The sequence below is a fragment of the Tamandua tetradactyla genome, chromosome 5 (assembly GCF_023851605.1).
Source record: "Tamandua tetradactyla isolate mTamTet1 chromosome 5, mTamTet1.pri, whole genome shotgun sequence".
NCBI classification, from domain to species: Eukaryota; Metazoa; Chordata; class Mammalia; order Pilosa; family Myrmecophagidae; genus Tamandua; species Tamandua tetradactyla.
In genome coordinates this window covers 43,735,686-43,758,760 of record NC_135331.1, presented here as the reverse complement: position 1 = coordinate 43,758,760, position 23,075 = coordinate 43,735,686, and the positions used below count along the sequence as shown (strand labels likewise).

Genomic DNA, 23,075 nt, shown 5'->3' with positions numbered 1-23,075 from the left:
TCTCATATTCAGATGACCTATCAAGTTGTCTGTACACTTAACCATGGCGCTGAAGAGCTTTTACTTGATCTGCAGACTATTTCAATTTAACTGAAGGGTAAACAAATTCTCACGGCTTCACTTGTTTTTCTTTAAGCAGCAGTACCATTCTGTATTTAACTTTAGGCTATATTTAGACACAAACACATAAACAGTTAAAAATACGGAAAAGGTTCTAAGGTTTGGGCTTATCTGAAAATAACAGAATTATTCACAATTAAAGATAAATGGGAAATTTTGAAAAATATGGGAAACTGGACGGGGTTTTATTTATGATTCATTTCCTACCCCCACCCTAAGAAACATTACACCTCAAAGTAGCTTTTAAAAAATGTCTTCCAGTGCTTGCAATTTATAAATCCTAAACATTAAAGGGTGAGTTAGAGATTACACTTAATACTATTCTAATAAGTACTAAGATTTTCCTAAAACTAATATATAAAAATACATATACGATAGACATGCTTATAATTATATAATTATGCTTGTAATTGAATCTGAACAGAAGTTACTTTCTAATGCAAATACCCAATTTTAGATATTAAACTGCTCATAAAATTCATTGCCACTTAAATCCAAAGTAAATTTAATTTGTCTCCACACCTTTATTGAATATAAAAGTGTGCCTTATCCTATCCTTCACATTTTCCAAGATTACTCTTCATACCAGCAAATCGACTGCAAGTCCGGATTTCAGTTAGAAAGCTGGAATCAAATCTTACCTCTACCACTTGATCTGAGCAAGTTACTTAACCTCTCTAAGCTTTCAATTTCCATCTCTGTAAACTGAGGATATTGATAGTATCTATATAATATGGCTGTTGAGAAAATTAAATGAGATAGTATGGAAAAAAATACTTAGAACGGTGCCTGTCACACAGTAACCACCTAGTAGCAAAAACACAACTACTTTGTGGAGAAATCCAATCAAACTTGAGCACAGAGACTGACAGTATGAAATTCTTGAAAACTGAAGTGGCCTGATTCTGATTTCTCAGCCTAATGGTCACTTATAATAAACTGGTCTTGGACAAATATCAGTAAAGTTACAGGATCAGTGTACTCGTTAAAAATTTGCTTTCGTTAGTCACATAATGGGGAGCTACCAAGGCTTGTCTTTTAGACACAAAACATTCACCAGCAGTGTTACCTAACTATTTTTGAAAATGTGACAAAAACTTCACCAAAAACTCAACATACCTAAAACTCTACCCCAAATTTCTGCAGTGTTCATGATCCCTTGGAGCCTACGCACTGACTACTCAACATGGATAATCCATGCTAAAGAAATTAGGAATCATTTTGCTAATTATCAAAGTTAGACTAAGTAAGGCAAAACTGTAACAGTTTGTTGTATTTCCTTCCAGTCTACCAGTGACCACAATTACAGGTTGAAGCAAATTAAATTCACAGATGTCATGAAATACCGTATCAGAAACAATTTAGAACATTATTTAAAAGACAGAATGGGTGTGGATGTGTAGGAGAGAGAATAATATGTCTCTCTGGTAAAGGATAAAGGTGGAAATAGATGCAGTGGCTGGTTTAGAGGATATGAGCTATAACTTTCGTTTTTTTTTCCTGAAAATAACTTCAAATAATCTTTGATAATTTGCAGGGTATGTGTATCACCATTTAATATTTTTTAAAATATAAATTCTACAACTGTATGACCTCTGACATATAATTTAACCCAAGCTCTTTTTTCTATCTGCAAAATATGATGATCTTTAGATTGAAGATTTAAAAATCCCACCCTGCTCTAAATTTTATGATTCTGAGAGTCCTCCTACAAAATAGAGACGTGTTTAAAATAAGCAAAATAAGAACGTATACAAAACAAGTTGGCATTTTTTTTTCTAAGCAGAAAACAGTTCTAAAAGGAAATGTTTTAATCTTCAGGGCATAGAAAAAAAGTATATTGAATTATAATACATAGTCTTCACTGATATTGGTATTTTAGGTATTCTCAATGTAAGAATTGAGAAAATTTTCTTAGCTTTATTTTAGAGACACCTACAAGAAAAATGCTTTTAAGAAAAATATAATCCCCAAAGCAATAAAATTAATTTACACTATATTTTATGAAGAAAATGGGTGTAGCTTTTTTTTTTTTAAGTTAACTTAAAAGATTCACATACTATTTCTCAAACATCTCCTGGGAAAATAACTAGGAAGTATTTGGGGCCCTTTACTATAGTGTAGCATCTACAGCAGATGCAATAGCAATATTTAAATAATCTTAACTATAGTCCAGGATTTCACTTTTGTTTTAAATGGATGTATTTATTAAACACCACTGCAAAGATATGGCCTTCAGCTTCATAAGAATTTCAAAGGATTATATACTCCAAGTATTAAAAACTTATTTTCTAAGTTTAAGCTATATTTAATACTATACTCTTAGTTACACAATGTGCTCATTTTGTTCATAAATATTCATCTCAATACAACAACATCAGGTATAATACATAAAATCTAATCCATTAAGTCTTACCAATTTATGACCTGATGAGACACTCTTGTGGACAACATTCAGTCCTTAGAAGCTAGAATAACCCTCCAACCATGTGAGGGCATCACAACTTTTAAACTTTCGGCTTTCGATCATTATTATGTCACATTCCTCCTCCGATGCTGAATTCTAAAAAAAATTCTAGCAAAGAGTTTAAGTAAATAAGTGTTTTAATCAAATAGCCTTTAAAAATCTTTTATAGCAAAGTTTTATGTTTTACCATGATTACACAACTGATATTTTGTACTTAAGTATTTTTTAAATGCTGAATTTCATATTTGACCTGGATACTTCAAACTTTAAATTTCAATATGGACTTTCAGGCCATCAGATATATTTGTTAGTAAAGAGTCAGGTAGAAGGAACCAATTAAAGGTTTAAGATAATGATTCAATAATTATGATTTAACACCATAACCTGCTATAAACAACTCTGCAGTCCTGGAGAATGGCATTTGAGTTCTGTAGTTAGGTCCACATCCATATAGGAGTTTCTGAGTTTATAGTGTAGGTGGCTGGACTGGTAACAATCTATACTGATTTAAATGCTCAGGACAATATTCAATTTTTATAACTACGTCTTAGTCTGTTCTACCACCTCAATTTTAAAAATAGAAAGCATGATGGCAGAATAAACTTTTATCACGTGCTTTATGTAATAAACAAAACAATGTATCATATTGAGCATTGGTCCTCATCTATGTATGGGCATAGAAGAAAACTGGGGTAGGAAGAATTTAGTAAGGGCAAAAATTACTTCGGGAAAGAATATCATCTTGAACTTATTAAGTTTTTACAAGAAGACTTTCAACTGGGCATTTATTTTATTCGCTAAAGAGTAATACCATTAATTGCATTTTCTGTCTGGTAAGCATACATATTTATATTTTTAGTTGCCAGTAATCCACAGGAAAGGCAACCTCTATAATATCTGTGGGCATATTTTTGCTAACTTAACCCCTTAAATAAAATGACATAATGGGGCAAGGAAGAGGTAGAAAGAAGGGGGCCATTACTGAGGAAGATTAAGTGTGTGTGTGTGTGTGCGTGTGTGTGTGTGTATGAATGAAGCTACAGAAAATTCAGTGACAGCATTGTAAAGGAAACTCTGCTGCTATCTTAAGAGATATTTAATCCAAATGTAGGGGTCAGGGCTTATGCTGCACGGATTTTGACTTCTGATGGAACTTTCCTATTATACATGGCCATTTAAAAGTTTCCCACAAATCAAGAACTATTATTAGGATTTTTTCAATTTTACAAATATAATCTTTCCAAATGTAATCTCACAACAAACACATTTGACTTCAATAAAACCAAACAACTTTACTTTGTCTTTTGTCAAAGTACAGCCTTATAATGTAATCACCTGGTGAAGGCAAAAATCCATATTTATGAGGATAAATAATAGTTTAAAGTTGTAGTCATTTCATCAACATATTACCAAATGTTTTTAGAAAGCTTTTATGCAGCTCTGTCTCCTACTAACCAAAATTCTACCATAATTATTACAAATGTTTATTTTGGTGATTTACTCTTTTGTGGGACAAGTCCCATGAGACAATACAATACAATACCATATTTAATAGGGTGAATAGTTCCTGAAATATATCTCTATAATGCTGGTAATTTGCTTGTCTGCTGGTTTTGAAAGGCACACAGTGACTGACCCTTTACTAAACACTATTATGATAAACGCCTGGAAGGCATTTGGAAGATAGAATTAAACCAACCATATAATACAAATTCAGTTATTTTACTATGAAGCATACATAAAAAGAAATGTGCATGGATGTGTACAGTAGCGTAAAATGCATAGTAAATCAAGGATCTAAGAGCTGTACACATTTAAAAAACACAAAATTTCTATGTCAAAATTTTCCATTTGCAAAATTAGCTGCTTGTCACATTTGAAAAATTTCATTCAGTTTCAACGTGAAGGAAATCCTTATTAAAAATCTGAAATAATACTGGATAACTGAAGTGCATGTGGAGGGACAGACCCAAGACTAGAAAGCCTTTAAAATTTTATTTAAAATCAGAATTCTTCCTCAAAATGAATATTTACTTAGAAGTACAGCTTGAATCTATGTAAAACTGCCATCAAAAACAATTTCAAACATTTCGTATAGCTATTTCATCCATTTTCAATGTATGAGGAAGAAAAATCCCATTTAAATGAGAATGTGCTCTTAAAAGTTCTGGTAGTATAAGTCCAGCAAGAATTATGCTTAAGTTTATCATTATTTAGTTAACTTTCCTTCATGGAAAATCTATATTTACAGAACAAAACAGGGAAGCAGGCAGGAGGCATGCCAAAAGGATGGATGATTATAAGTTTCCTGGTAATTACTGGGAAAAATGATATGCTAAATCAAATTATCAAACAAGCCTACAAGTGTTCCTTAAGGAACCTGCTATTCAAATGAATGTGCTTAGTTTAAGCTGATGGAAAATTTTACTTTCCAGTATAAGCCACATTTATTTTGAATTTTTTCAAAAATTCTCTAACACTATTCACTAATTTAGCCATATCTTCACACTGTTTTTCAAAAAAGTTCAGGTTGCTGTTCTAGGACAAACCAGCAACAAGTCAATGCTTGTTTCTCTAAAGGGCAAGAAATGCTTATTTTTTAATAAAGAAAGAAGGAAAAATGGAGCAACTCTATTTCCCACCAAACTTACAGTCTTTCTGTAGATTATGTATTGGTGAAATGAGACTAGAAGAACAAAGATAAACTTATGGAAACAATTAATCCAAATGAGCCTAAAAGAATAAGAACACTGTAAGAAAGCATGTCCTAAGAAATTCATATATAAAAAGACAATTACAGAAAACCTTGTAAGCCTGTAGTTGATCCAAGTTATAATTCAAGACACAAAGATTTTTCAGTCATGCTAAAAATTAAATATTGAAAAAAAAGGTGCTTAACATGTTATACCTTGTATCAAATGCTCTTTTTGGCAGAAAACAAGCAAACTATATAGATTCAAGAATTTAACATAGTTTTGAGAAATAACTAATAAACTGTTTTTTGAAGATCATGTCTAGACATGATTTATATTCCCCACCCTTTCAAAGGGAATAGAATAGTTTATAAATGATACAAAGGGCAGTTTATAAATAATATAAAGAAGGAAAAAGAAACTAAAATTGAGGGTGGGGAGAAGATAAAAATGGAAAAACAAAATAAGCGGAGGTCAGTTATATATCACTCAAATATATGTCATAAGGATCCATACGCTTTATTAAAACTTACCAATAACAGCCAGCATAATAAGGAAGGAAATATAACTGCTTTTAAAATTTAAGACTACCACCACACACTATGTATGCTTTTGAGTCTTATTTCTCTAAACAAAGTATTATGACCATCCTAGAGATACATTTAGCAACAACTTTTGATTAAGTTAGCAATATCTAAAATAGAAGCAGCTGCTGCAAACAAACAATGAGATTTTCTGAAGACTAATGGTTAACAGCCACTGTGAACAGAAGGGATGGCATCAGTCAGACACTGCAACTCTTCTCCCTCCTTGTTCCTTTTCTAATAATGTGTAGGACCAGGGAGAGCATGTATGCCAGTGTGAAAGCATGTACCCCAGAAAACCCATGTTTAAACCCTGACCCAATCTTGTGGGAGCAACTATTTCTTTTAATCCTGATTCAATAATATAGGTTGGGGTCTTGATTAGGTTATCTCCATGGAAATGTGGCACACCCAACTGTGGGTATTAACTTTTGATTAGATGGAGATGTGATACCACTCATACCAGGTGTGTCTTGATTAGTTTACTGGAATTCTTTAAAACAAAAAACATTTTGGAGAAATCTCAGAAACGACAAAGCATAGAAAAATGACAGAAGCCTCAGGGCCTACAAAAACTTCACAGCAGAGCTGACACAGATGTGGACACATGGAGAACAGAGACACAGATGTTTGGAGATGCTTGTAGCCCAGCAGACGTTGCCATGAGATGTTAAGCAACTCAGAACTTGGAGAGTCAATGGAAGTCAAGAGATGAAAGCCAGCCCTGGGGAAGTAAAGTCAGTAACCTCCACAGGAACAGAGGAGAGGAGAGCAACAGAGTCCAGGAACAAGAGACCAGTGTTCCTTCCCAGCTGACAGAGGCACTGCAGTCCCATTGGCCTTCCCTGAATTATGGTATCTTTCCCTGGATGTCTTAGTCCGGACATTTTCACAGGCTTAGAACTGTAATCCTACAATTTATTAAATTTCCCATTATAAAAGCCGTTCCAGTTATGGTATATCACATTCTGGCAACTTGCAAACTAACACAGCATGCCTTCTTTATCTTGATTCTACCAAGAAAATATATAGAAAGATACGTTTTTGGCTTCCAGAACAGAAGTTACACAAATTCTGAACAACTTGCTCTCAGCAGAAAACATCTAACTACTATGGATACTGCCATTTAGTACCAATACTGAAGAAGTCTAAAAAAATCCTCAATCTCTGGGCTTATATAACTTTGTGGACAGTGCAGCCACGCTGCCTGCATACATACTTAAACATACTGAGAACATCATCATTTCTGAGCCAAATATAACAGAATTAAAATCTGTATGCACCGTTCAAATCTTTTAGTTTTATAACTAAGGTTTTCATACATACTCTGAAAACAATCAGAAAATAGACTGGCATAAAAATGCTATTTCTTGGGGATAATTACCTATGGATCACATTCTAACTTACTACCAGTCTAAATTAATTTATATCAAATATGAAAAGTATTTTACAAGTAGTCAACTGAAGCCTAAATACGGAGGTCAATTTTTGGTAAGCTAAGTCATTTAAAAGCTCTGTATCAATCACAAAAATCTCATATATGCCTTAATTTAAGTGATTTTGAGTAGTGGTGTGTGCATGCACATACACACATACACACATACCCACAAATCAAGAATGTCAGTAATTTTTGTCATCTATTTACTACTCCAAATCTTAATAAACAAAACATATTAAAATAATTTCATTTAATATTTTTTCTTCCCAAAAGGTTCCACATTTGTTACCTGCAGTTTAAATATGCTGAAGATGTATGAGTTTAAGTTATCAAGGACTAGAATGGGATGTAAAAAAAAATTAACTGAAAAACACCTGTTCTATGTTTGTTCTGGTTCAACAGTTTCAGGCTATACATCTCATTCCTTCTTGTCTAGACAAATTCGTAAGTTTTTTCTTAAAAAGCTTTGGTACAGTTCTAGATTCTATAGGAAAAATAAATTGAGTTTAGCGTATTATCTAATTACATACACACAATTTTCTGCTCTATTCATAGCCTTGGTTTACTTTAAACCCATTTGGTGAAGTAAAAGGTTGTACCAACTGTTCCCACCTTTTCCAACTATTTCCCAAGTTTCACCCCGAAAATAATTATCCATTGCCAATTCTTAAAACTGATCATGTGTCCCAGCATGTCAGTGTCCCATTTCAGTTAACTACAAAAGAGCTAAGAGAGAAGAAATGTTTATGATCCACTGAAACACCAGTTCAAAGAATGAGATATGGATCTATGGTTAAAAATCTGGCAGCAGACAAGCCACCTTAAAGAGCAATAAGTACAAAAACTAAGAGCAGATAACAAAATATAATGGACTATAATTATGTAATTTGTAAACACAAGTGGCAATGTAAAAACATCTTCAAATAATACTACTTTTTTCAACTCAAAATAATTAAAACCCCAATTTAATGCATATGTATAAAAATAACAGTATAGACAAAATGAGTACATGAATACAGCTCGATTTCTGTTCTAAGGAATATATAGTAGTTAATTTTAGGCAGTAGTCCCTCGCCTGTTCCCTATCCCATGATTCAGAGCAGCTAGGCAGATGCATTCTTTTCCTAGAATTTCATCCAGACCATAAGAATTTCCTTTATTGCAGATATTTAAATTTAAGCACTCCTATAGGAGACTAATACAAGTAAAGTACTTATATATTTATTTAATACATGAAGAAAACAGACAGATGTTTGCAAACTAAATGTAACTGACAATCCTGTATTGGTTCTTGAATCAGGTAAAAAAAAATGGTTATAAAGGACATTATTGGGATAGATGACAAATATAAGTATGAACAATGTATTACATATTAGATAGTAGTTTGTCAATATTAAATTTACTGAATTTGACCATTATAGTGTTGTACCCTTTTAGAAACATATGCTGAAATGGGGATAAAAGTACATGATATCTGCAACTTACTTCTAAGTGATTCATAAAATGTCAGGATGATAAAATATTAACAAGGGGGAAATCATGGTAAAATTAAGGGAGGTCTTTGTACAATTCTTGCAAGTTTTTTGTAAGTTGGAAATTATTTTGAAATGAGGATCAAAAATCCCACCTCCCTTTTTGTAAGCAAAAATTCATTAGGTACACATGTGAGAGGACATGCAGGCACTCTTGCAAGAAAAGGAAAATGAAAGGTAAGAGGTCTTTCCCTTCTCTTTGATTAGGGGATTCTTGTAACCTGTAAGATCTCATTCTATTCAGGGTTTCTCCAGGTCTCTAAATATAGGTGGTATTGTTGAAGTTCCTGGTTTGATTCTCATACTCTACTTTGCTCCTAGGCAACTTCAGCCTTTCCTAAAACTTGAATTCTTAAAAAATATATATTCCTCAATTTCTTCCAGTTGTAATGTCTATACCAAGTTGCAGGTCTGTGATTCCAACTGCACAGAGTAATTTCTACCCTGACTTTCCACTGGCTCTTCAACTCATCCAAAAAGTAGCTAAAAACAAAAACCTCATTACTATTTTTTCCTTCCTGAATCAATTCTTTCATTAATAATTCTTAATGGTACCACCATTCCCTCAGTCAATTAGGTCAGAAATTTTGGAGTCAAATTTGACTGCTAATTTCCTATCATATCCAATCAGGTGTAAAATTCTATAATTCCTACCTTCTGATAACTACTCCTTCCTCATCTCTATTACTAAATTCAGGCCATCATTACCTTTCTAGTATTTATTCAGAAAATCTAACCCCGTTGAATGGTCTCTATCCAGTCCAATCTCGATTCTCCATTGTCTTTAAAATATCTTGTACCAATCAAATTTAACTACCCTTCCTGCATAACCCCGCTACTTTCACGGTGGTTCTGTTTTCTCCTCTAACTGGATTACCCCACCGCCCCTTTTTCTTCGGTTCTCTATCTTTGCATGATCAAATTCTACTACCTAACTCTCAAGTTTCCATTCAAAAAGCCTCCTCCTGATGAAGCCTTGACCAATTTGGCTACACTTGAGAGACGTACAGTGCTTGGAGTTTAAGTGATGGTTATCACTTTCAATCAGTGATGATACCGATCAAAAGCAATGTGTTCTCTGTCCAATGTACTCAAATGACAATTCCTTAGACACCGAGGTTTCAGAGAGTTAATCAATAAGTGTGAAGCAGGAGATCAGACTGCCTATCAGCAAAAAATCTGTCTCCCTGAACTGCAGTAACTCATAGTTTTATAATATCAAAAGATGGACAGGTTTTAGAACAATGGGCACAATGGCTTGAGGTGACAAGGTTAGAGGTGATCTAATTACTGGGCATACACAGATTGATTATATGGTTAATCACAGAGTGTATATAAGAAAACGGCAGCCTTAATATGATGGGCATAATTTTTAGTATTATAATATGGTCTAGATCACTTATAGGTTAAAGTTTAAGCTACTGTGTGTGTCAGGTGGGCCAATTATGGTTAGATCCAGCTCCATCTAGCAAGACAACTGTTTTAGAATTGGGGTGGGTTAGTTCTTAGCTGACTCAAGACCTTCATTAATAAACATTAGGGGCTGTCTTCAGTGATTAGAGGCTTTAAAGTTGAAAAACAGGATAAGGGGGCACAAGTGGGGGTTAGTCATGATATTTTCATAATCACAAGATAAAGGCTATATAGCTATACAACCATTTTCAGAGATCAAGGCAGTTGGATTACAGTTCCGAAATTTCAGGTATTTCCCTCTGGCTATTCTAATACACTAGAAAATAAAAAGATATACTTATATAATGATTCAGTAATTATAATCATTTTAAATCCTAACTTCTTGGTTACAGTGATGATGTATTTACCTTTTTTCATATTAAGATCAAGATCATTAAAAGTAATTGTATTGTTCTAATTTTGTTTCTCCCACTGACTTTTATAAGACAGTAAATAAACTTTTGCTGGATCAAATGCATTTTTCTCTTTCTCTTCTTTTTTTTTCTCCCTTCTTTCTTTCTTTCTTTTTGCATGGGCAGGCACTGGGAATGGAAAACCGGTCTCTGGCATGGCAGGTGAGAACTCTGCCTGCTGAGCCACCAGGGCCCGTAACTCCCTTCTTTTTATTATGATCTATCATAAAAAATGATATTCTAAGACTTTAGTCTTTTGGTTGGAAAAGGAAATCTCTAAGAGGACCACCTAAAATAACAACAAGAAAATCTTTTAAATGTCAAGTACCCTATAATTTGGGACAAATAGATATTACTAAAGAGACTACTTTATAATATGACCAAATATCTAATACTTTACTGAAATTCCCAAGTTCCTATTCAGAATACTGTAAGGATGGGTGTGAGATAGTTTTATGTGGCCTTCATCATTCACTACAACTCCAAAGCCTACATTCAACTACATTCTACTAACACTTGTATTTTATTCCTACATACACTGCTTTACATCAACAAAAATTTGACATGCACTGTAAGAGTATCAATTTCACAACCACACACTGTGGTTTTCAAAATATTTGAGGCCCTATTTTTAACTATGGCCCCATGACTACTGCCTAGACTGATGCTCATGCATGAATAGTTCAGAACTTTTGAGATACCTTCTTAAATTCTTCCATCAGTCAGTTTATAACTTAGGGGCTATTTTTCTGTGTAAGTCACCTTACTTCTACCTTGAACTTAGAAAGAACTCTCTAATTAAGATACTGAAGATGGTACTAGTTATTTATGGGGCTTCATTTACCACCATCAACTATGGCAATTCTTTTTCCCAAATAAGCTTCTGATCACTCCTTTTCTTCTGAGAGAAGACCCACTTGTTTCCCTATTTAGTACTGCTTATTGCCTCTGATATGGAATTCTTTTCTAACAGGACAGAACAATTTGTTACCCTACCATTCCTTAAGCATACATACATACATACATATAGTTCTTGAGGTTTTTTGATAATCACAGCCAACGATGACAAAACAGAAGTAAAGGAACTCAATTCCAATGCTTTTACTTACCTCTTTTCTATTTCAATTAGAACCTAAGTGGAGGGAATAAAACTCTAAAGAGGAGGCACTTAAGGGTAACTGAATCTAAACCTCACAAAGTCAACATCCCTGACAGTCATGAAGACAGCTTTAATATCTCTGGTGATGACAAGGTTATTTCCCAAGGGAAATTTCCAGTGTGCCTATTTACTTTCAGAAAGTAAGCCCAAGGTTGCTTGTTGAAACACCCAACTGCCCGTACAGATAAAGCATATAATAAACAGGTTTTCTGGTTAGCTTTGTATGTAAAGTAGCTATCCTGTAAAAATGGAGTACAATAGGCCCACCACCATCTTTTCCTGTGTATTAAGTTCAATAAGCATTACCTAAAATTTCATTAGCTTTTGTGGCAGGCCTGTAACTCGCTAGTCAATACTATAAAATGTAGTCAACTAACACATGTAACATGTAAGTTATTTTTAACTATAGGTACTCAACCTAGGTTTCTTCCACCTTTATTTACAAATAAGTTAAATTCTCAATTTCTGTGTATGCTTCAGACTGTTAAATTGATAAATGTTGTCATTCAATAATAGCATTCATCTCCCTGCTTTAGTAAGTCACCTAAACATTATAGGTGTGTCCTTAGGTTTTCATCTAAATCTGTGATCCAAATCGTGAGAATATATATAGCTTTCATCAGATTCTCAAAGGATCTGGATAATCTGGCCACCTCTGTCTTCTTGACCACCCACATTAGGAATACAGATTGTTGCTGACAAAAACATTTATTTAGTGTGGGATAAAATTCCTGTGGGGATAGCAAGTGTAGTAAGCACAGTGAGAAAAGCTAGAGACTTGAGGGGACCTTAGTTTGCCATCTCCACACTAACAAATCCAGACCTGATATCCTTTGAAATATATTCAATAAAGAACAGTCTATTTACAGATAGCTACAGGCAATATAATGACTAAATGCAATGTGGAATCCTGGATTGGATCCTGGAACAGAAAAAAGGACATTAGTGGAAAATCTGGTAAAATTTGAGTAAGGTCTGTAGTTTAATTAATAGCATTGTATCAATGCTGATTTCTTGGTTTTGTTAATTGTACTATGGGTTTGCAAGATGTTAACATTAGGGGAAGGTAGGTGAATGGGAAACGTGAATCCTCAGCACAGTTTCTGCAAGTTTTAAGTCTAAAATTATTTCAAAGTAAAAAAGAAAACAAAGAGAAATAGTGCTAAAAGCAAACAGCTCATTAAAAACATGTCTTCTGATTTTCAGCATCTTGGATTATCCTCCACTAGATGCCCATAATGGAATAGGTCAACATTTAATCAGATAATAAATTATGTAGATTACAAGGTACAGATTATTAGGGAATATATTTAAGGTGATTAGAAAACAATTTGAATTCTCATTCCAAGGGTACTTCTAATATAATTATTAGGAGAGAACATTTAACAAGTAACTAATACTCTCCAATAAATAACCAACTACAGTGATTTTTTAAAATTGTATAGCTCAGATCTATAACTATGCAAAACCATACAGATGAATTTCAAACATAATACTGGGCGAAAGTGGCCAGACATAAAATACATAGTGCATAATTCCATTTATATAAAATATAAGAAGTCAGAAAAGAGGAGGGAAAGCGTGTGGCAAGGGACCTGAAGAGGTCATAAGAGAGCTTATAATATTCAGTGTCTTAACCTGGATGCTGGATACTCAGGTGCTCAGTTTGAGCCATATATTTATGAATGAATGGGCTATGAACATGAAGTGCTAACGAATGAGCACTTTTCAGATATAAATTAAACTTCAATAAAATGTTTTTAAAAAGTCATACAGCTGAACATTCAAAAATGACATCAGCCAAATTCTGAAACCTATGTCTTACTTGAGCTAACAAATAATGGTGAGTGTCAGTGATGGACTATAGCTTTGAAGAAGAGCAAAACAAAGCAAATTGTCTTACTGGGTATCCATGTTATTTGATAAAGACATGGTATTTGATATAAGCAGTTTAGGTCTAATCTACTCCTGCTTCAAATACAAAATCTCACAGAAAGTAATGATAGGAAATGTTGGAAGTCTTTTCTAACACAGAATACTTGAGGTTATTTAAACAAGAACACAGTTTTTTAATCTAATAATTTTTAAGTTAGATGTAAATAGATAAATGAATAATCACTGCAAAAAACTTAACAGAAATCATCTAAGAGACTTAACATGAACTTACTTAGACTTTTGTTGTAAATTAATAACCCATGTCTATTACTTATATTGACTTCTCTTTAAATTTCAGTATTATCATAAGGAAGGACAGTAGACTCAAGGGGATGGTGCACTTAGCAATTCAGCATACATTTATGCCTTTTCTTCATTAGAGTAAAAACACCCCAAGTGTGTATTAATGAGGTTAAATTCTTACCAGCTACCAAATTCAATTTTCAGTCTGCCTGAATGACGGTTCTTCTCTCTAGTAATTCTTTACCACGGCTTTTAGAAGAGGGTAAACTGTTTGCTATAAACTTTTAGCTGTTTTTTTTCTCTTTTTTTTTTAACATGGGCAGGCACTGGGAGTCAAACTCAGGTTTCCGGCATGCATGGCAGGTGAGAATTGTCTGCTGAGCCAACTTGGCCTGCCCAGCTATAAACTTTTACCCTGAGCCTTTGCAGACAAAGGATCCTCCCCTCCCTCCCACCCCAACTGAGAGCCTGTTCCCCAGTGATCTTCAGGATAGGTTTCTAAATGATTTCTGTCAATTTAACAAAGGAATGCTAAGAACTAAGTTTAAAAAGCTGCTCTTCAAAGAGAAACAGGAGATCAAATTTTAAAGTTACTACTCTGAAATGGCAATAGTCTAGAATACTGCCAAAAGTTAATTTCTTCATAGTTAGATAACTGCCTAGAAAAACAAATTATGTATGCGACATTATTAATTTTAATAAGGATAAGCAGTCTACAGCAAATAGTTTGGGCCTTCTAAGAAAGGGCTGTATTACTTAGTGTTATCAGTATTTACTGTCCTTTTATTTGAAGATGGTTTCAGTTTAGACTCCCTGAGCACTCTGCAAATGACAAATAAGACAGAAAACGATGGGATGTGTAAGAAAAGGCAAAGAAGGCTTGAGTGTAGCTTCAACATTAGTACAATAACTGAATGAAGTACCAGATACCAGTGGAAATAGAGATAGCTGAATATTGGAAGGAATAGGGAAAGAAACAAAGGAGTCATTAGAGAACTTTAAGTCATTATGACAACAGTATATTAGTTACTCGTATTTTGATCAAGATACTCTGCTGAACTGAAAGAATCTTGGGGGTGGGGGTGGGGGGGACAGGACAAGAGATTCCAGTCTTTGATGTAAAGCAAACGTAGGGATCTTCAAATATCTAGGCCAGGCTTAATGAAAATTGGCTTACTGAAAGCCACCCATACTGCAAAGGATTTCCAAAATTTCATAAAGAGGACACTGAAATGTGGTACTTATTAACATTGGTAGACAAAGTTACACCTTCAAATAAGATGAAGGCAGTGGACAATGTAAGGGATTTATAGTCCTGAATGGGTCTATTTAGTAATGGAATCATCCCTGCAAAATAATTATTTGCCAAATTAGTAAATAAAGAATTCAAAATTTTTAATAATCAGAAATGAAAAAGGCAATTTGGTGTGCTCCAGAACAGATAAGGTCAGAAAAAAGTTATATTTAAGTTCTGAAAGCTTAGAACACACAAATCTTCAACTCTGTGTGCAATGAAAAGAATAAATACCCTGCATATACTTTATTAGCTGATACACCTATACGTAGCCTGTGGATATCTGCCAACTGAAGGTATAGGTTGTTAGAACTAATAAAGCTAGCCAATACCGCTCTTATCAACTAAGAACTGAATTAGCAGGTTGAAAAGTTAAAAGGAAGCCACTAGCCAGTTTCTCTCTTTTAGCTTGTCATCTTGTACCAACAGGTTAAATTATAGTAAAGACTGGCTGATTTAGAATATACATTCTGATTATATTTTGGCATTAACACACCAAAGACAACTTCTTTGGCTCCAAGGAGAGGAGATAATATTTTCAACCCATAAGAAACTATAGGTACAATCTCATTTATGATATCTTAAAAGTTTCTGGCATCTATAAAGAAAACAGATAAGGAATATTTAACTATAACAACAGATGACGAGTAGCTTCTATGGTTGTTTTATAATGGAATAAAAGAAACATTTTAATATTAGATTTAAATTATAAAAAATAAAGCTCAAAACATTTTAGCACTTTTGATGAAAATAATACATTACTCATATTGATGTCATGGCAGCTGATAAAAATTAGCAATTTGAAATAAATCATCATATATTTGAAACTACTATTATATTACATTTCTAAGAAGAGTGCTGATTTTCCCTTTTCTAAAGGAAAAGTATAAAGTGCACTGGAACGTACTTGCACTCTGCCTTCATTTGGTAAACCATTTAAGTAATGAAACCTTCACGCTTGTTTCATGCCATAATTTATATTTATATCTTAATTTACATTGTTATGGAGAAACTATTGAAAAATTGCTTTTATAAACATGGTATGACACAATTTAAGACTTCTTATTCAAGAAATGTTTTAAGACATTTTTGGTTAAGGGACATATCACCAAAGATACCTTGTTAGCACAATATTCAGAGTGACACATATAAGCAAATCAAGCCTAAGAATTAAAAGGCTGTTGCCATTTCTAAGCAATGAAGACCATGTCTTAATTTGACATGTACATGCACTTAGCCATACTCTTCTCTAATGAAAGAGACGGAGTTGAGTCCATTGAGTGTTATCCAAAACTATGCCAGAGGACACAAACGCATTGCCAGCCAGTTAAAAGAATCTAACAAAGCTTTGTGTGAATTTTAAAAAGATCATTTGCGCTTAACTTGTAGTAATTAAGCAAAGAATGATGGAGTGCTAATAAATATTCAGCAAAATAACTGAACAGAGAGAGCATACACTACATAAAATGTGTATTAAGCAGAAAGATAAACCAAAGCATCTTTTGCCATAATTGAACTCCAAGACTTCATTCTATATTTTAAAAAGTTAAGATAAAATTTGTACATTTCTGTCAGAAGGCAAACTGTTTTAGTGGTTTACACATCAGTAATGCAGATCTAGTTAATTCTCGCAAACAAACTTGATGTTAAAAGTTTCTTTCCAAGGATTAAACAATGACTACTTTGATAGGTCCTGTCCCCTTTTCAATTTTTTAATTTGAAATAATATTTTGTATTGAGTCACTAAGGCTTTTACAGAGCAACTGTAAGACATATCACAAAAATTAAAATAACTGTAGATAGTTTATTTTATAGAATATTTTTCTGCATCAAAATAAACATGGGTAAGTAGGTATTTCATATCATAAAATTCAATATGTAAATCCTTGGGGGAAAAAAACAAAATAAAGTACACAAAATGCAGTAAAAAGAAAAGTCTGCTTATACTCTACACAAAATATAAATTGGGTTTTTTTTTTGGTTTATTTTGCTGCTTTATCCCATGTTAGATACCATGTGATTCCCCCCGCCCCCAAAATCAATAAATCAATTTTGATGATGAGAAACCAGTACAGTGCAAAGCAATTCATGCATACACTTTTGCATGTATGCATTCCATATGTAAGTATTCATACCTATCCCAGAGGTTCTTTGATTCCTGAAACGTGTTCAAATGGAACGCTTGGTAGAAAGCAGTTGAAGGATTCCTGTGAGATCCAAGAATCAAATGGAAATGAGGTTGAAAATGTACAGTAAAATCACTACTTTTCAAAAAAAGATGGAAGATTTTAGATTTCTAATACTAGTGCAAGTGCTTTAATAAAAGACAACACAAGCTTGTTTAAACATTTTGTAAGAAATTAAAAACTGGGCAAAATCCAGCAGACACTGCTAACAGCTCAGGATCAGTTCTTAAAAGAAAAGAGTAATACAGATAAAATTAAATACTAACTAGCAATCAATTATGTGTGCATGTTTGTGCATACATATATGCGTATGAATATGACTAGCTCATCTTTTAATCAATACTACTTTGTATTATATTCTTAATAAATTCCTATAAATACAGCAATTTAACTAAGCTGTTCCTCAGGTTGTGCATTCATGTAAATAAATTTAGCTATGCCTTCACAATGTAAAAATTCTTCATAGATCTGTTATGAGAGGGAAAGGTTTTAAAAGGAACGACAAAGAGATCTTTCCTGGATTAGACTTTGACACAATTCTATCTTCAGAATCCATTTTTTATGTGTGGTTTCTCTGGGCTAGGGGCAAAAAAATGCTGTTGTTATGGCAGCTTTCTAACAACTTGCATGAATGAATGCAGCGCCCCTTTAAAGGGGTAAGAGCTTATTCTTCACAACTATCTTCCATTTCTACTATAGAGCACAAGGGACACATTCCCTAAGGCTACTGACTCGTACTGATGGGCTTATCTGGGAAAGCTCCCACTGTGCATGATTTCATTTCATTCATTTGTTGTGTTTTCTCAGGGGACTGAACTTTTGATAAACCTACTCCCTAATGGTTCCCCCTCCTGCTCAACATATTCCCAGAGCCACCGCCCTCAATCATGGTACCTGATTTGTACTAGGTTATGGAGTTAACAAAAACTTGCCATACCACTTCTGAAATTCTTGAAACACAGTGAAATTGAGTAACAGCATAGCTGAGGACATAAATGTGCTTTTCTAAGTGCTTTACATTCATGAACTCAATTCTCAAACAGCCCAGAGAGGTAGGTGCTGTTATTATTACCATCACAGATAAGGAAATTGGGTCAAAGAGAAGCTCTGTGCCTGATTGCTAACTAGTAGGTAGCAATCTGGTCCCAGAGTTTATGTTTGATATACCACTAAACATTTAGCAGAGTTAAATTTTAATCTCCTTAAGTCTGTCTCTGTCTGTTAAATGATGATACATTTAACCTTGCAGGATAGATGAAGAATTGAGAATATATATGTAAGGCTTCGGGCAAAGTCAATGCTGAATAAATGCCAGCTATTATTTTATCATCAAAATGATGTTCAGAGCCTTGCGTCTGATGCTCCTTTTATCTATGGTATGGACAGATGAGTAAAACACATGGATTAAAAATAAATGATAGGGGGAACAAATGTTAAAGTAAATTTAGTAGATTGAAGTGCTAGTGATCAATGAAAGGGGGTGATAACGGGTATAGAAAAAATAGGGGAAACAAAGGTTAAAATATGTTGGGTAGATGGAATGCTGGTGGTCGATGAGAGGGATAAGGGGGATGGTATGCATGAGATTTTTTCTTTCTTTTTATTTCTTTTTCTGAATTGATGCAAATGTTCTAAGAAATGATCATGGAGATGAATATACAACTACGTGATGATACTGTGAGTTAACTGATTATATACCCAAGAATGGAATGATCATATGGTAAGAATGTTTGTGTTTTTTGTTATGTTCAAAAAAGAAAATTTTTTTTTAAGTGAGGTTCAGATACAATATGGCAATTCTGAGGTCCTCCTTTAGGGCTTTAAGAGAGCCTCTACAGATGAATATGCAATTATGTGATGATATTAAGGATTACTGATTGTATATGTAGACTGGAATGATATCTTAATGTTTTGTTTGTTAATAAAAAAAGTAAAAAAATTAAAAAAAAAGAGAGTCTCTACAGTATTCAAAGGGCAAATTTGGAAGTTATTCTGCAAGTCTGGAACTAAAAATTCATTAAAGGAAGAGTATTAACAATATATTTACAATGATGCAAAGGTAGTAGTCAATAATCACTTTTTCTATATATATTAAAAATATAAGACATGGAATTATACAATCTGTGTACTATAGAAAACTGTAAATGGTCTAGATTCTAAGGATACAGTCTTGTAGTAAAATATGGTATTTTTGGCTTTTGGAATACTTCAATAAGGATGTTACCCATGAGCTGAGGGATTTTTCAACAAGTTGCAACAATTACTCTCAAAACACTGATTTATAGGAATAGATTAAGGGAGTGTGAAATCTAGCCGATCAAGAACTTCAAGGGATGGAGATGGAAAGAGCCATTTACAAATACCAAAGGGCTTGATCAAAGACTTCTGTTTTGTAATGGCACAAAATCGAGGAAATTAAGAGCCCAGGGAGAAAGCCGTTAATGGGATCATCTCAAGTTTATATTTATGAAACTTGAAGGAACTAACAGGGAACTGACATATTCAAAACTTACTAGAAAGAAGTTCTGAATTATACCCAGCTTTGGGCACAAATTCTCTCCTGCCCAAGAAATAAAATCTGAAATCAATTTTCTAAGAACATATCTGAATGTCACTATAAACTATCAATCCAAGTAAAGAGCCAATGAAATACCTCTTGGGAGAATGAGGTAAGTAGTTGATTCCAAATTTATTTTGGTCATTCTAAAAGAAAATGCTGTTTACCTATTTGTAGATGTTTTTCAAAACCTCTGAACAAAATATATTTTCTCCCTGACTTTATATACTAAATAATCTTTTTAAGTCTTTAAGAGTAACATCAGAAACTTGAAGGAACTAACAGGGAACTGACATATTCAAAACTTACTAGAAAGTAGTTCTGAATTATACCCAGCTTTGGGCACAAATTCTCTCCTGCCCAAGAAATAAAATCTGAAATCAATTTTCTAAGAACATATCTGAATGTCACTATAAACTATCTTTATAGGGTAACTAACTATCTAGAATAGGGAGAGGAAACTCAAACACACTAAGCTACAAAAATTACAGAAGCTTAAAAAAATGAGGTATATGAGCCCTGAACTCAGTGAATACTCTCTCTTATTCATGTCAAAAGTCAACTTCAGAGGTATTTAACTAGAAATCAAGGAAATACAATAAGCAGAGGATCAACAAGGGCTAACAATCTTCAGCATTTATTATCACGGATTTTAAATTATTGAAAATATCCTTTAGGTAACAATAGATCAGTAGCTACAGCAGCTTTTCCTTTTTCCCATTTCACTGTCTGCCAAGAAATAAAACAAAACTTCTAACTTGGGAAATATCCAATAGCACTATAGCACTGACTTTAGAGTCAGAAGGCTGGAGTTTGAATCTATACTTTGCCACTTAATGGCTGTGTGACTCAGATTCTCAGGTTTAGTTCCATTAATCCAGAAAAAGAGGAGGAAAATACTTTTGTATTGGCTGTTAAATCAATCAAATGAGATTATATATACATAGGACATGGCACAATTAAATTTGATTTGTACGTTTCATGTAGGGTTACAGTTTCCAAATTACGCTATATAAAAACCAACTTTTGGTAGAGTATCTTAACATATACCAAATATCTTATATTAAGATGATACTGAGGCAAACACAATCCTTAAAGAAAACATAATACTTAAATTTAGAGCTTAGGTATACCAAACTATTTAGTGCATTCTAGTGGATGAGAATCCTGATTTTTAGGACTCAGTGCTCCCCCAGGTATTTCCTATATACAACTTTATCATATATTTTAATTTAAAACACAATATTCATGGAATAGGGTACTGAAATGGTTCTAAGATATATACCACTTTAAAATAAAGTTAGAAACACCTTTAACAGAAACCATAAACATAGGAAAAGATTTAGATTCTTTACCATGACATTCAAAGCCTTCACTCCAATTCCTGTCAAATTAACTATATCATTTCAAAGTCTGACATATTCTTCCTCTGCTTGTAAAACTATTTCCTTCCCTTATCAGTGATCTAATGTGAATGACCCTTTTAAGACTCAGTTCAAGCACTAGCCTCAAAAGAATGCACACATAATGGCTTGCTTCTGAGGATAGAAATTGGGTGACAGGGAGGCTTTTCAATTTATACTCTTTCGTATATTTTGAGTTGGATAAATGCATTCCCTATACGAGAATAAATCTGGAAAAAGTAAGTCTTACTACCTCCACACCCCAACCTAATTTGATGTCTGGAAATAGTTCCCGTTAACACCTTATATTTACTCCACCGCAGGCCACAAAACAGTTTTCCATTTGATAATCATTTTGACATAGCCTGAGATGTTGGAGTGCAGAAAAGTCTTACTTCTGCATCACAATGCTTACCACTTAGGGGCCACAAAGAAATGTGAAAGATTAGTATACTATTTCTTTAAGGTTTCTTGGTCATTCAACTTACTTAATAAGTATTTGCAAACTTCATTTTTTTGTGTCACACAACAGTCTGGTGACAAGAAAGTGGTTTGACAGGAGAAAGGTTTAAGCTGGGAGTCCTTACATGAAACATGTCTAAATATACAAACTCATATACATAGGGCTAAAAGGAACTTTAAAATCTGACCAAGTCTTAATTCTAATTCTACCAATAAGGAAAACAGACGTTAAATGGATTGACCAAAGAAACCAACTAAGTGGTGGAAGTGCCAGGACTAGAACACAGTTTGCTTTACTTCTTACTATATTATGACTTCTCTGGCCTAAAACAAAGACTCCTTTCCTCTGAGTACATCCAAAGTATACAATTTACACTTTATCACATGTATTCCTTTCAGATCAAAACTGAGGACTTGCAGTATTACTCAATTTCAAGGAATAATCTGGGAGAGTAGTTTAGACACTGAAATATTGATGCTTCTGTGATGTATGGTTGCTATACGTATTATTTTGTGTTATGGTTTGTTTACAAATTCCCTATATACCCCATTTAATCTTCTCAAACTCCCCATTCATGGTAGTTATTATCCCACTTTTTCATATGGAGAAACAGAAGGCTTAAGGGCAGACCAACTAGCTCAAAGTCAAATGACTCAATATATGCAGCCTATGTGGATTTCAGCCTAGAGTAACTCCGTGCTTTGACCTTAATGGTCACTCTTATGATATACTAACACAGAATTAAACACATTATTGATTTTGTTTGACTAAAAGAATCCAACTCACCTCATACTCTTTGTCTTCAAGGCTAGGTAAACCTTATACCAAGCAAGGATTTGTTTTGGTTTAATATATAAAATTATTTAGTAAAACTGGATTCTAATTCTCCTTTAGAAATTAGTGGGCTTTAAATTCTGCTTTGAGAATCCTCTTTCCAGATTAAACAAATTGCTTGTACAAATAAGGAAGAGGGATAACCTAAAATATTGAAAATTAGCACTTAAGAATATGCCATATCTACAATAATTGATGTGTTAATCACAAACTCTCTCTTCAATGTAGCAATACTCTTTAGTCAAATTTTGGTGAAAACTTGTGAGAAAGGAGTCTTTAAATAAAATAATTTTAACAATGAG

The 23,075-nt window shown here is 33.5% G+C and overlaps 1 protein-coding gene across 5 annotated transcripts in view; it reads right to left on the bottom strand.

Moving 5' to 3' along the window:
- Positions 1-23,075, bottom strand: part of TSC22D2 (TSC22 domain family member 2) — a 61,445-nt gene that overhangs the window by 29,264 nt on the left and 9,106 nt on the right. For 3 of the 5 annotated variants that reach the window (XR_013175842.1, XR_013175843.1, XR_013175844.1), the window contains exon 2: positions 2,537-2,695. The exons of 1 other annotated variant lie outside the window; for it this stretch is intronic. Coding sequence is in view for 1 of the 4 variants with exons in the window: in XM_077160768.1 (XP_077016883.1) it covers positions 17,466-17,537 (72 nt within the window). In the remaining 3 variants the exon portion in view is untranslated. Of the gene's footprint in view, positions 1-2,536; positions 2,696-17,465; positions 17,538-23,075 lie in introns of all 5 variants that reach the window. One more of the 5 variants, XM_077160768.1, reaches the window with a different exon arrangement.